Source organism: Acanthochromis polyacanthus, chromosome 1 (assembly GCF_021347895.1).
Source record: "Acanthochromis polyacanthus isolate Apoly-LR-REF ecotype Palm Island chromosome 1, KAUST_Apoly_ChrSc, whole genome shotgun sequence".
Classification (NCBI taxonomy): domain Eukaryota; kingdom Metazoa; phylum Chordata; class Actinopteri; family Pomacentridae; genus Acanthochromis; species Acanthochromis polyacanthus.
This window is the reverse complement of record NC_067113.1, coordinates 21,888,162-21,902,947: the sequence shown is the minus strand read 5'-3', so window position 1 is coordinate 21,902,947 and position 14,786 is coordinate 21,888,162. Positions and strand designations below refer to the sequence as shown.

The window sequence follows — 14,786 nt, the reverse complement described above, 5'->3', positions numbered from 1 at the left end:
CAAAACAACTTCGTTGCAAACTGTTCCACTTAATAAATGTGACTGTCGCAAAAAAAGTTCAGTGACTATATTAATTTCTTTAAAAATTAAGTAATTATATGATTTTAAAGAATATATATGTTTAAAGCTACAGGTGAATTCCTTCATTTAAGTAATGTTCACTAACAACAACAGAGCAGTCTTGAACGCAGCTTCAGTGGCAGCTTTACTGTTTACATTACGATGGTGACTGTTGGTGAGTGGCTAACAAGCTTTTTTACGTTCATAAAGCATGCTGTTTACTAGAAGTTTAAATTAGATTTTCTATTTTGAGTTTTTAATATGTTTTCCATTCATATTCCTAAATATTTTCTTTGTCCTTTGCGCTCAAAACTCTAAACTAACCCAACAAGAGCTAGCATGCTTAGCCGATGCTAAGGAAGTGAACTAGCAGGTGAACTGCTAACCGCGTTGTTTTACTGTCTGTCCTGTTATTATAGGACCGTAGTTTGGTTACTGTGAAACCCCGTTACCGTGTAACATTATCTGTTAAATTAGAAGCTAAATAGATTGTGATGTGTTTGCAGTCGAGCTGCTGAGTCTCCTGCTGGTGTCGGTGCTGTGGGGCTGCACCAACCCCTTCCTAAAGAAAGGCACAGAGGGGATAGAAAATGTGACAAAAACCAACAGAGTTTCACAGCTGCTGGCTGAGGTCAAGTTTCTGTTCCTCAACTTAAAGGTGAGTTTTTAGGATTAGCGTTTGTCTGCAGCAGATGAAGCTGCATTTGTGTGTCATTCACTCTTTTTGGATAGATAAATAACATGGCAACAGTTTGTTTACTCCAGACAGCTGGCTTTTGTAGTCCACAGACACTGGCAACCACCAAAAAGAAAGAAATTTTTTTACACAGTTTTAGGATAAATAAACATTTAAACCCTTAACTTGTTAGTCAGAAAGTACTATTTGAAATAAATAAATACTTAAAAATGCATGGCTTTGCACAGAAAAGAATATTTTGGGTGGAATGAGCCTTTAAATTTAAATGTACATGCACAGAAAGTTATATTTTGAATGGGATAAACCTTAAAAACCATTGTTGTGTTCATTAGAAAGTAGTATTTGGGTGAATTAAATCTTTACAACTATAAATACTTGTACAGAAAGCAGTATTTAGGATGGTATAAGCCAGACCTTACCTTGCTCATTAGAAAATACTGTTTCGATGGAGTAAACCTTTAAAACTATACAAGTATTTAGTCTTTTAGGTGAAATAAGCCTTTAAATCTATAAGTATATTCACAGAAAGGGATATTTTCTGTGGGATTAACTTTGAAAACCATAACTAATTTGTTACAAAGTAATATTTGAGTGGAATAAACCTTTAAAACTATAAATTTAGAAAGTAGTGCTTTAATTGCAACCTCCTCAGACATAGTACTGTTTTTGAGACTGTTGATTGTTGATTTTTAAAAAAACAAAACAACAACTATGATTATGTGTCCTTATAACTGCTTTAATGGCACTTTTTTGTCTTGTGTTACTGTCCAGTACCTGGTCCCATTTCTTTTAAACCAGAGTGGCTCTTTGGTCTACTATTACACACTTTCAACTACAGGTGGGACACACTTCTATATGAACATTGCTGCTGTAGCCCGCGGTATACTGGAGGATACAGTTAAGGAAGGGCTCTGCTCCAACAGGAGACTATAGACCTTTTCACATCTGATATTTTAAATGTCATGACACAAGGAGCACATTTGTAGTTAATACTAACACTAATGGTAGCTCCGCAGTGCTATTAGGTGTGTCCTCAGATTGTCCAAGTGAACCAGCATGTACAACGCTAGTGGCCTGGATGTTAATTAAACCTGTGCTTTTCCTGCTGTGATAAACCAAAGGTCTGCTGTGATTCAGCTCTGGCACTCATCCCTTATTCTTACACGTGTGGACTCACTAGAACTTGTCAGCTATGGAGTTGAACTATTTTAATAATCGATTATTAGGTTTCCGTGATGCCTTGAGATAAAAAGTCTAAATTCTGTCATTCAAGGTTCTTACATTTGAGTATTTTCTGGTTTCTTTACTCCTTTATGTCAGTAAACTGAATATCTATGTGGACAAAACAAGACATTTGAGGATGAAATCTTGTGATAGAAAAGGCATCCTTTATCCTTCATTTATAGAGTTTACGCTTCTAGAGATAATCTGATAAACATTGTCATAGTTACTACAATGTTAACTCCACATGCTGTATACCTTTCTAAAATAAATCATCACGAATCATCATGGGAGCAAGACAGAGCGGGTCTTCTGATCACACCTTGTTTATAAAGAATTCATTTATGCAATTTGCAAAAGGCTTTCTTTGACAGCAGGTATGATTATAATGGTACAAACAGGTGGAAACTACAGCAGCTAAATGAAATTTTTCCATTATTATTTGTATTATTTACACCTGTACCTTTCCCACTGTGGTGTCTAAAACATCTCCTTTGTGCTTCCGACAGGCTTTAACTGTGTTTTACCAAACACATGTTGAATGTAATGTAGTTAAAACACCACTAAGTTAATATTTCTGTGTAGCTGACCTAGGACTGTAATTCATGGTTGTTTTTATTATGAATGTATCTGCAGATTATGAATGTTTTGATCTTTCAAACCACAGAAACTAGTAAAAAATAAAGCCATTCACATGCTTACAGCATGGGTCGACCTTTTAAAATGGCCTTCGTAGTCCAACAACCAGCACTGAAGCCAAACTTATTCAATTTACTGTAATGTCAGACTAGGAATAATAGCAAGTAGTCATATTTGAGGATCTGGAATGTGCACATGCTTCGCAATTTTGTTTGAGAAATGACCTAGGTGATGAATTTATTATGTTTCCTGCATGTCTGATTAAATGTGGTGCCCAGGATTCAGGTTTAGATTGGTGGTGTTTCATTAGTTGGCATATTTTAGGTAGTTGACAGATTTAGCGTCCCTTTTTCTCAGAATGATCCTCACTCTTGTTACCCTTCCAACCTCACTTTCCGCCTTTTCCTGTGAATGAACATGCATGAAAGCAAATGTGGACAGTACATGCTGGAAACATATTGTGTGAATACAGAGCCAAGGCTGTGAACAGTAGATTTTTTTTTCTTCAGTGCACACATAGAATGCAAAGCTAGCAGAAAGTGAGAAAATACTCACTAAATTTGACCACAAGTGTATCTTATTAGACCTCTTACCATGTTATAGGAGCTGATCCTGCTTGTCTTTATTTAGAAAGAACAGATTTTCTACTGGTTTTGTTTTTCAAAAAAATAGATTTGACTGTACTCAACACTTTTACTGGTATCCTTTACAAGATTAAATTATGTGCACATTCTGTCATTGTTCCACTTTTCCAGAGGATTTAATGTAATAAAAAAAATCATTCCTGTTATTTAGAGTTGTCCCTTGCTGTTCCTGTGGCCAACTCTCTCACCTTTCTCTGCACTCTGCTGACTGGAAAGTTACTGGGTGAAGAATTTGGAGGCAAACGTAAGTCCCTCACTTCTAGCCAGTGGCATTAACTCCCATAAGGACAAATGAAGAAACAAAAGTGCTGCAGTCTTCAGTGTCAAACACTAGTCTATTGGAAAGTTTTTTTCTTTTACCTTTGGCTCACTAATTCAGCAGTGTTACATGAGCAGGTTATTTTTGCTCCGTGATGCTTCACTACCAAGACACTGAGCATTTAATTCCCTGCAGTGCCTTCCTCCTCTCTTTGAGAAATACTGTACTGGTTGTTCTCTTTTTTAACTTGCCTCTTCTTTCATATCCTCCCCCACACACCTCACTCTCTGCAGAGGCTGTCGTGGGAATGTTCCTCACCATGGCTGGCATCACTCTGTGCGTAATCAGCTCCATTGAAGACACTGGGAAGCTGAACACGAGCGAGCCTGTGCACTAACTGAGATCAGGATCAAAGCAAATTCTCCTATACCTTCTGCTTATTCCTTAGCAAGGAAAGAAAGAAGGGCAAAGCAGAGTTGATGCAGGACTGGAGGGGGCGATTTAGATTCAGGCGGCAGCTCTTGATTTGTGCCTAAACAAACTTATCTTGACCTTGAAGGGACCTGTCCAGAAACTCTTAGACCAAGTTGAAGGGGAAGCGGGTTCATGTAGGGTACACCCCAGAGCTAGACGAGATTTATGGCGCTCCCAAAGAAATCGGTGGTCGTTACGTTTCAAAGCACCCCGGTGCCCCTCCATGTGACGCCCATCTGCATAGAAGCTATAGAGACCACATACAAATAAGGCAGGGGGTTGAAATAGACCAATCAGATGTCAGCTCCTGGTTTAACGGGGGCATTTTACAGGAGCTGCTGTAGCATGTGTGAGGGTTTGAGATGGACAGAGGACTGTTTAGCTTGTTTTTTCTTTTGATTATTTTTATCTTTTCCTCCTCCATCCTCTTCACCGCTGCCTTGTATACATGATACACTGCTGATGTAGATGTTGCATTTATCATTTTCTAAAATTCTATGTACAGAAAAAGTAAAACGGGCTCACATGTTGTACATAGTAATATATATTTTATTGTCACAGTATTTAAATGATACAAGACGCTGTACAGACGACTTGTCATTGTATCTATTCCTGTGTTGTCGCTGATATTTCCTTATTAAAATGTTGGCAACATGACGTTATGTTCTCATCACATTTTTATACAAATCAAATACCTAGGCCTAAGATTTTCCAAAAGTATGCTTTCTTATTTACATACTGCATGTGGACTAATGGAATAGAATGCACCATGTCACATGTACAGAGATCAGTATTAGAATAATCCCTTTAAAACAGGATCAACACAATATGAACATGTACAATAAGCTGCATTTTTAGGAGGCTTCAGACATCCGGAATGTGTTTGTATGAGGTGCAGTAAAGTTTATGATACCGTATGCATCTCTTGGAGTGTTTTTTCCTCATTTTTGGTGCCGAGAATATTCACATTTTTTACTTTGATATTGTTCTAGAAGAAAACATAAATTAATTTTGTTACTTGGCTCATTAAACACTGAATCAGCTGAATCAAACGTTCATTTGTACAAGCAGGAATCACTCGGTTGTCTGCTGTTAGGATGCTGTGACGTCCTTCTGATTATGGTTTTCTTCGGCTGCAACTGAGGGAGGATCCTGTGGGCTCTGCTGTTGGAGCAAAATATCCAATCCAGTAGATGTTTTCACTGATCTTGGTTGCGGTGAAGCTAATTAAAACCGGCATGCTGTATTTTAGAACGTGAGGTGAGCAAACTTGCCTTATCTTGGCTGCTTTTTCCCTGAGAGGTGGATGATGAAGGCCTCGGCTCTAAGGACGTTTGTTCCAGCTCAGGTTCCTTTTGAAAAGAGAGACGCATGAGTTTCTGTGTCCGCGGACTCAACAATTATTTATCAGGAGCTGGCGTGTGTGTGGGTGTATGTACCCGTATTTCAGCAGTGGACTCCTGCTCTTGTTCAGATGGCAATGCCTTTTAATAAACAAACAAACAAGCAAAAAAAAAAAAAAAAATCTGAACCCACAGATTGGGAATTTATATAGAGACACGTGTAGTGCGATTATCTAAATGTAAACACCCACTCACATATACTGTACCTGCTTTTCGTTGTACTTGTGTGGGTGTTCTTGGTCGCTGTGCTGCTCGCTCTTTATAATTTGTGCATGTCTCTTGAGGAAAAACAGGTTTTATGCATTTACAAAAAACAATGTGGTGCACATGCAAAGAGCTTGTGATAGTAATTAAATAATAAAAGGATTCTTTAATAGTTGTGATTCAGAGACAGGAATTTATACAGTAGTATGTTAATGTTTCTGCTTTGTTTAGATAAAAATATGTCATCATGTAATTTTCCTTATCTGTCACAATGTGCACTTCAATTTTCCTTGAGTGGACTATAATCTGGGAAGCTGTCCAACAGAGGAACATGGAGCACTAAGAAACGCCTACCTGCTGTGTGCTGTGCAGAGCATCATCTGTTCTGTTCAGTTCCTCATCTTCCACTATTTCTGCAACCCTCTTGAGACAGAAAATGAGAATCAGATTCAAATGAATCAACACCCTCAGCGAAAGCATTTGATGATCATATTTCTCTGTGCAGTTATTAGATGAAGATGGAGCAGACGTGCCTGAAGCTAACCTGATCAACAGGGAGCTCTGTGGCTGTGTTTTCATCTTCCTGCACCTCCTCGGCTCCTCTGACCTCCTCTCTCCTTTTCCGTCCTGCTCTTTTGAAGATGCTGGGCTGAACTGTAATAAACAAATCCAAAAGATGCTGTGTCAACTCAGGCAAAAATGAATGGTCTTCATATGGATGTGAAGATAGCGTTCATGATTAGATTCTTAAACGAGATTTGATGGGACTCCTAACCAGATCCGTTACTGAGAGGCGGCCTCGTCTGCATTCTGTTCTTGCGGATCTTGACCGGCCTGGCGAAGAACGCCGAGTTCTCGTCTGCTCCGTCTCTCCTGATCTTCTGCTGCGAGGCTTGTGGAGCTGCAACTTCATCTCCCGTCGACTTCACCCTCCGACCATCTGACTGAAATTCGAGTGTTACAACTGAATTAAGATTCCATTTCCGCTGTAGTGTGTTACACGTAGATGCCTCCTGCACTGTTTGTCACCCCGCTGTGCTGAATGTGTGAAGAAAATACACACCAAACAAACAAACAGTGCCAATTTAGCATCATGTAGTGTGATTACAAGACAGCGGAGGGTTGTTTTTTACCTCTGGGGAGTCGAGGAGAGCTGAGTCACTGTACTGGTCTTCTGGACCGCTGCCTGCTTTCCTGTTCTAAGAGAAAAACAGAAAAAAAGAAGTGTTTGCCTGTCTTGGTTTTCTAGTTAATTATCTTCTGAGAGCTGCCCTACAGAGTTGCTATGATTTTAAGACATAATAATGTGAGTAGCTGAAGGTAGAGTTCAGTATTTACCTCAGCTCTCCTCAACAGCCTCCTCTTTCCAGGATAATATCTAAAAGTAAAACGTTAGAAAAACACATTGTAATGTAAAAAATGTGAGATAAGGAAGTGTTTTGTTCATGGTCACAGTTGTCTGACAGCCGGTATTTCATGTTAGAATACAGAGCAGATTCACATAAACGCGCATTTCGGCACACAAACGGAAGACCTTGCATAACAATACCTCTCTGTTGCTTTTGAAACCAGCAGCTCCACATATGGAAGTTTCTTGAACCTCTCGGTTCCCACGGCAACGTAGCAGTGGCCAGTCTCCAGCTCCCCAGCTGAGGACACAGTCACGCCTTCCAAAGAGCACAACCTAAGCAAGCACAGGAGTTAGAGAGATATTTACCGGATTTCTCCCCCACTGTTTGAGCTCAGCAGTTCATGGGTGGGTTTCTGGGTGACAGCGGCACCGACCTGCGCACCGCTCCGGTCCGTAAGCTGACCTTCTCCGTGATCAGACTCAGGATCTGCTCCAGGTCCTGCTGCATGCTCCGAGGAATGATGAATCGGAATGGTGGACACAGGAGATCTCCATTACGGAAAACACTGAGAAGGCACATTGAAGAAGATGTTTGCATTTTTAACATTCTGTCCTAAGATGGTCTTATGTACAATGAAACAGATACTGGTTGCTGTGATTGGAACTCCTGACTATACTGGTCATGAAAGGATCCTCATAAAGTGAGCCAGAACTATTGTAGCTCATGTTTAGCATCTTCCAAAGTTTGATACTTTATGATGCAAATTTCTGGCCATTGATTCTTTGCTGTGCTATAGTGGATTAACAATAACACGACAAGACTAGAAATCTGGTGATGCTACATGAATGTGGACATTGTGGTACAATAATCTGTACAAAATCTAATAGCAAACCTTTTCAAAAGTTAAGATATTTATTTAAAGATCCCTTAAGTGTCAAAGGAAAAGTCAGGGAATTAAACTCACTAAACAAATCATGAATATCCGTGCAAAAAATTCCTCTAAAATGTCTAGTATCTGCTAACTTTAAACCAAACTAGTGGGTCTACTAACAGACTGAAATCACCACCTGTAGTTCATGGTTTTACTAAATCTGACTGTTGAATCCTCACTGGTTGAACTTTGCACACATTCCATCATAGGTTGTAATATAAATGAGAAAACTATTGTTACATACTAACTAAAATGCTAAAAATAATAATCATGTGAGTGTTTATGTGTAGTTTATCCAACTCACTGTATAATGCAGGGTACAGGTATAAACTTCCTCCATTTGGCTGAAACGTTCGGCCTCTGGATGACTTTTGCCTGGAGGAGACATTCAGACAGTCAGATGCGTGGTTCTGCACAACATCACAATGCTGTCATTTTCTCATCAATACTGAAAATTCTCTCATCAGATTTCCATCATCCTTCTTCTGCACATCAATTACACCGCACGTCCGTCACAGCAAAAATCACTTCTCCCAGATGTGTAATGACTGACTAACTATTCTGCTCGCGTCAGCTCAAGTGCTGCAGCCATGGAAACAGACGTCACTCCAAGACACATTCACGGTCATGTCTGATGTGAGGGTTCCTCCTCAAAGCTCTCGTCCATGTCCACCCATATCAATGGAATCTGTTGTGTCTGCCTCTCATAATGTAGCTGGATGAAGTCGGTCCATTCAGAACGAAGCAGACATTGATAATCTTCCCTAATTGTTTTTTTCTTTTTTGAATTGGCAGACCTTTAATTCATTCAAACTGTGAGCAGAGAAGGAGGTGTCGGGCTCAGAATACGGGCATTAGGCCTGCCCAGACATGCACACAGCTCTGATAACACCGTGTGGAAGCATAACTCTTTGTTTCACCAGCAGGATCAAACACACATACGGACACACTTCCTGCATTGCTCCACAGCAACCACCCTAACACAGGCATGCAAGACTTTAAAACCCAAAGAGTCCGGCTTCAAAAATCTGCTCTCCAAATGGCAGGCGACCAAGGCACACACAATCACTCTCCACTCTTGTATGTTTTTCAGAAAAGTAACACTGGTGGCTTAAGATTAAGGACACACTCTACGTCTGAAAAAAAACCAAGCGGTCACTCCTGCCAGCTGGTCGGAACACAAAGCAAGTGCTTGTCAGCATGAGCGGCTCTGTGTGTGCATACAAACGTGTGTCGCTTTGACATCAATTTAGTGTGCATGTTGAGGGAGGGTCTCCATGCAAAACCTCATCAACATATGCTGCCTGTCTCTCACTTTACAGAAAGCTTTACATTCTTACAAAGAACATTTTCTGCATGAAAACTATTCTTACACCAGGTGTATTCTGCTATTTCCTGACGATATCCAGCTGTAATTCATTAAGCTTTGCATCACATGAGAGCTTTGAAAGTGACTGTTTGACAGGCAGCACAATCATTAGCCCATTATTTCTGGTAATTTACATGACAACCGGCGACATCAACAAGACGGCAAAAGTGTGACCTGTGTGCACGCACAACTAATGCTAACATAACAATGTGTCACCACATTTGCAGGCGAATAGGAGCTGGTCTCGGTAATGGAAAATCCTGCACCTATTTTCATATTTAACTTGGAAGGAGTTCAAATGGATCTGCTTAATGTGAGCAGAGTGCAGCCCAGTGGTGCATTCCTCCTGGTCAGACTGGGATTAATGAGTGATGGAGTGTGCTGGTGGCCTTAATAGGAGGTCGGCCACATGTGAAAATAGGAGCTTACCTGGGTCTCGTCACGAGTTGCAGGCTGCTTTTTTGCTCCTGCATTCAGGTAACTGCACATGAAGACAGCAGATACACTTGATTTCTTTTTGGAAACACCCAGAAGTAGGATTCACTGACAATTCATTTACTTTAAAGGAGTAACGAAATGGATTTTGTACTCACTCCAATTTCTTGAACCTCTCAAAGCCAGCAGCAACATACTGAGCTCCTGTCCGCAGGTCCTGGAGGTCAGTGACCCTGTGGCCCTGCCTGGGGGTGTACAGAGTCCGGACAGCGAGAGGAGCCCCGATGTTGTGGGTCACTTCATTCAGAAAGGCCTCCATAGTGGCCACCTGACGCTGGTTGACCACGAACCTCCGTCCGGTGTAGAAGGGGTCTCCATTCCTGTACACCACCACGCTCTTGACCGGAGGTAGGAGAGATGTAGCTGCAGTGCTGGCAGCCATCTCCGTGCCAGCTGCTACTGTCCACACACAGAAATGTAAAAAGTGTTTTTCAGCGCACACACCCACCCATCACACAGATCTCCCCACACATGTAGTCTAACTGACTAAATCTAAGAGTTGCATTTACATTTTTCACACTCCAGATACACACATCGCCCTCTCTGGGATCACACATTAACACGAGCACATGATTTCTGATCGAGCCAACACGTTCAGCACAAACGCTGCTCCGTCACTCACAAGCCTGGTGGAGGATGAAGCAGAGGAGCTGCAGGAAAAGCCAAAGGTAGAAATCAGTCCCTTCTGTTGTTGTGGTCTGTCTGGACTCCCACTCACCACGTTCTACTCCTCTCTATTCCCTGTCGCACACATACACTCACAAGGACACTACTCCACTGACGGTGGTGAGCATTTCCTGGTTGCTATGGCAGCGTGGCCAGCAATGACCGGCTTTGTGGGCCAAACCATCGGCAGAAACCACAACAAAAGAGGCAGACAGAGGAGGGGAGAATGGGTGGGTCTTGGTGTTGTAAGCTGAATCAATAAGATAACCTCTACACCCTGTTGTCTGTATTTAAAAAATAAAATAAAAAAGCAAAATTAAGCCTATAGGCCAGATCTAGTGCAAAAACACACAAAAAATACAATTTTAAGGACATAAAACAAATTTCACTGTTTATTTGACCTCTAAATGCATATTTTTAGGCTGCTCTTTAAGGAAATGAATACCAAAAGACAACAGCAGTTTACCAGGAGACTGCCAGGTGAATGTCTGTAGGATGAACTTCTCATCTGATGAGTGATAGCTCATTCATTCTGATCCAAACGAGAAATTTGAGCTTCTGAGACACACCACAAACTTGCATAGAGCCAAAAACCCTCCCCTGAACTAACCTCTTTCCAGCACAATAGTTAACTACCTCAAGCTAACACAACTGATAGCATTACAAGAGACAGCTGCAACAGACAATGCAAGGAAAATATTGTAGAAAAATAACATTTATTCATTGTTTACAAAAATATACACAATTTACAGGGTCGTTAACTCCATATATTCTGCCAATCGCATCATAAATATATGTTTTAATTTCATATCTTAATCATATATTGTGTGAGTGAGTTCAGTTGATGAGCCACATTATTAGGTCTTGTTTATGTTATTTATGCTGTCAGAATACAGTCAGTCGGTCCTTCAGTGACAAGTACTGTAGAAGAAAAGAAAGACAGGAAAAACAATCACGAGCCATGCACATTTTCAGTAGGTGAGCACACTCTCACTGCATGACAACACGTCTTCAAAAGTATTTGCTCTACAAAGTTAAAAAAAAGTCATTACTTGTGTACATGTACAAATGTCAATAAGATCATTCAGAGGATGCTTCATGGATGCACTGATGTGGGGATATGTGAGTTGTGTTAAAGTTTAATGAAAGGATTCAAAATCAATACACAGGGTGAGGGCAGAGAGTGCAGACAGATAAACCAGCTGTCTTTTGATTTACACTCTTAATACACGGGCCAGAATGAAGGCGAAAACATCCTGAATCATCGAGTAGAATTTTGTGATTTTATGGCTTTCAGGACAATAAGTAGCTGCTGACACTTCCTGCAAACATACAGCTAGTTATTTGGATACTGAGGCTTAGAAAATAGTTTGTTTGAAGAAGTGCTGCTTTTTGGACTTACTGTATGCACTCATATTAAAGAAATGAAATAAATGTAGTCTTGCAGCAGAAGCTACTATATTACAGCAGAAGACTGTCACCGCTGAACAAATGCAAGAAAGCACGACATCTATTTCTTTACTCATCTTACCTTTTTCCTGCTGTCAATGGCTTGCTGCAGCCAGAGCAGCTCCATGGTCAGGCTGTTTCTATGGAGATGCAGAGCCTGTGGGGTACGGGGCACCTCCTGAGCCAAGCAGTACCGCTGAGGACCTGAGGGAGGGACTGACAATTTAACATGACTCACGAGGCTTCTTCTCTGTAGTTTCAGTTCAAGGTTTAACAATGAAGTTAACGCTACCATTTAAAAGTTCGGGGTCACACGGCCAATTTCATGTTTTCCATGAAAACTCACACTTTTATTCATGTGCTAACATAATTGAACAAAGGTTTTCTAATCATCAATTAACCTTTCAACACCATTAGCTAACACAATGTAGCATTAGAACACAGGAGTGATGGTTGCTGGAAATGTTCCTCTGTAGCCCTATGGAGATATTACATTAACAATCAGTTGTTTCCAGCTAGAATAGTCATTTACAACATTAACAATGTCCAGACTGTATTTTTGATTAATTTACTGTTATCTTCATCGAAAAAAATGTTTTTCTTTCAAAAATAAGGACATTTCTAAGTGACCAAAATTTGTGAAAGGTAGTGTATGCACAGCTTGATAATAAATTACATTATAGATAGAGTCGTATGAATTAAAGTCTTTCTCACACACAAAAAGCACTTGTGGATTCTTCCATGTTCTCTACAGCTCTTACCTTTGTAAGCATTTAGCTCCAAACTGCTCCATATGGTGGAGGATTCCCCTGTGCTCTCCATCACCCCTCCATCTTTATTCCCCACTGAGCTCTGTCTCTGCCGCTCTTCATCCCCTCCAACAGGACTGCTAGGTAAATCATCTCTCTCTGCTTCTGTCTTTTCTGGCAAGACACAGTGATCTCTCTCCTGTAATAAGGATGCTGGGTACTGGGACCTGGCACTGACATCTAGTCCTGGATCTGAAGGTTGTAGATATGGCCCGCCCTTATAATGCACAGAGCAAAGAGATGAGAAAAGTATCAAGGAGTTATGAAACCGCATTCTCATGACTGTGATTGTTACTTACAGTGTCTGTGAAGTGGGGGGTGGAGATGACCGCTTCCACCCACTTTAAATGGGACAAGCCCCCGTCAATCTCTTTCACGATCTCTGCAAAATCTTCTCGTGCACAATGGATTTCGCTCCTCACCAAATGTCCACGTGCACATGCCTAGAGATAGAAGGAGAGTAACTATAGTAACAAGTGGGCAATATCATGTGTCTGCAGCAGAGAAGGCCACAGTTGCAGCACCGCAGCGATAGAACAGCATTTCAGGAGCTTTGTTCTTCACTAACTCTGTTGCCACAGTGCCACCTGTCCAACGTGATGATCACTGAAGTGCACAACTTATGGTTTTAAAGGTTTATTCCACTCAAAATACCACTTTGCATCTACACATTAATAGTTTTAAAGGATTATCCCACTCAGACAATACTTTCTAATGAACTGGTTATAGGTTTAAAGGCTTACTCCATCCAAAATACCACTTTGTGTCCCCTAATTAATAGTTTTACAGGTTAATTCCATAAAAATAATACCTTCTAACAAACAAGTTACAGATTTAAAGGTTAAGTCCATTCAAAATACTACTTTCTGTCCAAGTACATATAGTTTTAAAGGTTTAAGCCACCCAAGCAGCAGGCTATAACAAAGAGGCTATGGGTTTAACGCTTTACTCCACTCAAAATATAATTTTCTGTCCAAGCACTAATTGCTTTAAAAGCCTATATACAAGATATATATTACTTTCTAATGAACGAGTTATGATTGTAAAGTTTGTCTCCATCCAAAATACTACTTTGTCTTCATGTATTTATAGTTTTACAGGTTTATTTCACTCAGATCATACTCTTTAATAAACATGTTATGTCCATAAAAGTTTACTCCACTCAAATGATACTTTCTAACAATGGAGTTATGGTTTTAAAGGTTTACTTCACTCAAAACACTACATATGCTCAAGTACTTACAGTTTTAAAGCTTCAATCAACTCAAATAGTACTTTATAACACACAGGTTATGGTCTTAAAATATTTGTTTCCCCACCCCAAATACTACTTTCTAGTAACAGTCTACTAGTTATGAGTTTTAAGGTTTATTCAACCCAAAATACTACTTTGTCTCCAAGCACTTGCAGTTTTAAAGCTTTATCCCACCCAAACAATATTTTGTAATATAAGTTATGGGCTTACTCTATCCAAAATACCATTTTACAACAAACAAGTTAAGGTTTAAAAAGGTTTATTTCACTCAAAATACTACTTGCTGTCCAAGTACTTCCAGTTTTAAAAGATTTATACCACTCAAACATGCGCATAATTATTTGTGTATTTTTGCTAGTGTCTGTGGCAAGCTAGCTCGCCGTTGGAGTTAGCAAGCCATTACCATGTTATCTGACTCAAAAAAGAGTTAATGCAAAACAAAGTTCGGAGTAATAGGGTCCTACAACTGCGGTCCTGATAGTGCAGCCTCTTGTGCTATTCGTTTTAGTATTTATTTACTTTTTGTGCTAGCTTTAGCCAACGTTAGCTGCAACATTCAAGAGCAGCCAAACAGCCCAAACTAACTAAAACAACTTGTTATAAATTCCTCTAGGTGAAAAGACGCATTCGTCTCCGTTATGAGTTCAAAACACTTTGATTAGATACGGTTATTACCTGAAATTGTGTGATTATCTTCTCCCATTTGCTTCTGTCCATCACTATGGTAACAAGACGGCGAGCGGGAGATGAACTGCAACTTTTAATTGACTTCCGGGTGAACCTCAAAAGTTAAAAGCATGTCCTTGTGGAATATAACAGTATTCGAAATTTGTTTATTTTTCACATTGATATAGCGCTG

At 40.1% G+C, this 14,786-nt stretch overlaps 3 protein-coding genes across 8 annotated transcripts; 1 reads left to right on the top strand and 2 right to left on the bottom strand.

The window, feature by feature from the left end:
• Positions 1–170: 170 nt before the first annotated feature.
• Positions 171–4,651, top strand: tmem234 (transmembrane protein 234). The gene is made up of 5 exons (XM_022196814.2): positions 171–235; positions 567–718; positions 1,529–1,595; positions 3,413–3,505; positions 3,814–4,651. The coding sequence occupies exons 1-5, from the start codon at positions 223–225 to the stop codon at positions 3,915–3,917; spliced, it is 429 nt and encodes a 142-aa protein (XP_022052506.1). The 5' UTR covers positions 171–222; the 3' UTR covers positions 3,918–4,651.
• dcdc2b (doublecortin domain containing 2B) lies at positions 4,523–10,987 on the bottom strand. 5 transcript variants are annotated; one of them, XM_022196741.2, is made up of 15 exons: positions 10,258–10,987; positions 9,847–10,147; positions 9,683–9,734; positions 8,189–8,259; positions 7,387–7,518; positions 7,151–7,285; positions 6,940–6,979; positions 6,735–6,800; positions 6,377–6,545; positions 6,146–6,255; positions 5,956–6,024; positions 5,604–5,675; positions 5,434–5,478; positions 5,269–5,346; positions 4,523–5,158 (listed from the first exon to the last, which is right to left on the bottom strand). In XM_022196741.2, the coding sequence occupies exons 2-15, from the start codon at positions 10,128–10,130 to the stop codon at positions 5,087–5,089; spliced, it is 1,395 nt and encodes a 464-aa protein (XP_022052433.1). In that variant the 5' UTR covers positions 10,131–10,147; positions 10,258–10,987; the 3' UTR covers positions 4,523–5,086. The 5 variants fall into 5 exon arrangements, with proteins under 5 accessions (XP_022052433.1, XP_022052439.1, XP_022052455.1 ...); XM_022196747.2 differs by having other exon boundaries at positions 9,847–10,144; XM_022196763.2 differs by having other exon boundaries at positions 10,371–10,987.
• A 124-nt stretch (positions 10,988–11,111) lies between these two features.
• On the bottom strand, positions 11,112–14,721 carry iqcc (IQ motif containing C). Of its 2 annotated transcripts, none has more exons than XM_022196789.2 (5): positions 14,603–14,721; positions 12,972–13,115; positions 12,625–12,889; positions 11,946–12,079; positions 11,112–11,335 (listed from the first exon to the last, which is right to left on the bottom strand). In XM_022196789.2, the coding sequence occupies exons 1-5, from the start codon at positions 14,642–14,644 to the stop codon at positions 11,300–11,302; spliced, it is 621 nt and encodes a 206-aa protein (XP_022052481.2). In that variant the 5' UTR covers positions 14,645–14,721; the 3' UTR covers positions 11,112–11,299. The 2 variants fall into 2 exon arrangements, with proteins under 2 accessions (XP_022052481.2, XP_022052492.2); XM_022196800.2 differs by having other exon boundaries at positions 11,946–12,067.
• Between the last annotated feature and the right edge of the window lie 65 nt (positions 14,722–14,786).

Excerpts from the sequence above, each read along its gene's own strand:
- iqcc (XM_022196789.2), bottom strand. The coding sequence starts at position 14,644 with ATGGACAGAAGCAAATGGGAGAAGATAATCACACAATTTCAG. Across the intron at positions 13,116-14,602 it reads AGATAATCACACAATTTCAG|GCATGTGCACGTGGACATTT; the intron begins GTAATAACCGTA and ends TTCTATCTCTAG. Across the intron at positions 11,336-11,945 it reads CCATTGACAGCAGGAAAAAG|TACTTGTCACTGAAGGACCG; the intron begins GTAAGATGAGTA and ends TTTCTTCTACAG.
- tmem234 (XM_022196814.2), top strand. Across the intron at positions 719-1,528 it reads TTCTGTTCCTCAACTTAAAG|TACCTGGTCCCATTTCTTTT; the intron begins GTGAGTTTTTAG and ends GTTACTGTCCAG. Across the intron at positions 3,506-3,813 it reads TGAAGAATTTGGAGGCAAAC|AGGCTGTCGTGGGAATGTTC; the intron begins GTAAGTCCCTCA and ends CACTCTCTGCAG.
- dcdc2b (XM_022196741.2), bottom strand. The coding sequence starts at position 10,130 with ATGGCTGCCAGCACTGCAGCTACATCTCTCCTACCTCCGGTCAAGAGC. Across the intron at positions 7,286-7,386 it reads CGGACCGGAGCGGTGCGCAG|GTTGTGCTCTTTGGAAGGCG; the intron begins GTCGGTGCCGCT and ends GTGCTTGCTTAG. Across the intron at positions 5,479-5,603 it reads ACAAGTACAACGAAAAGCAG|GCATTGCCATCTGAACAAGA; the intron begins GTACAGTATATG and ends GTTTATTAAAAG.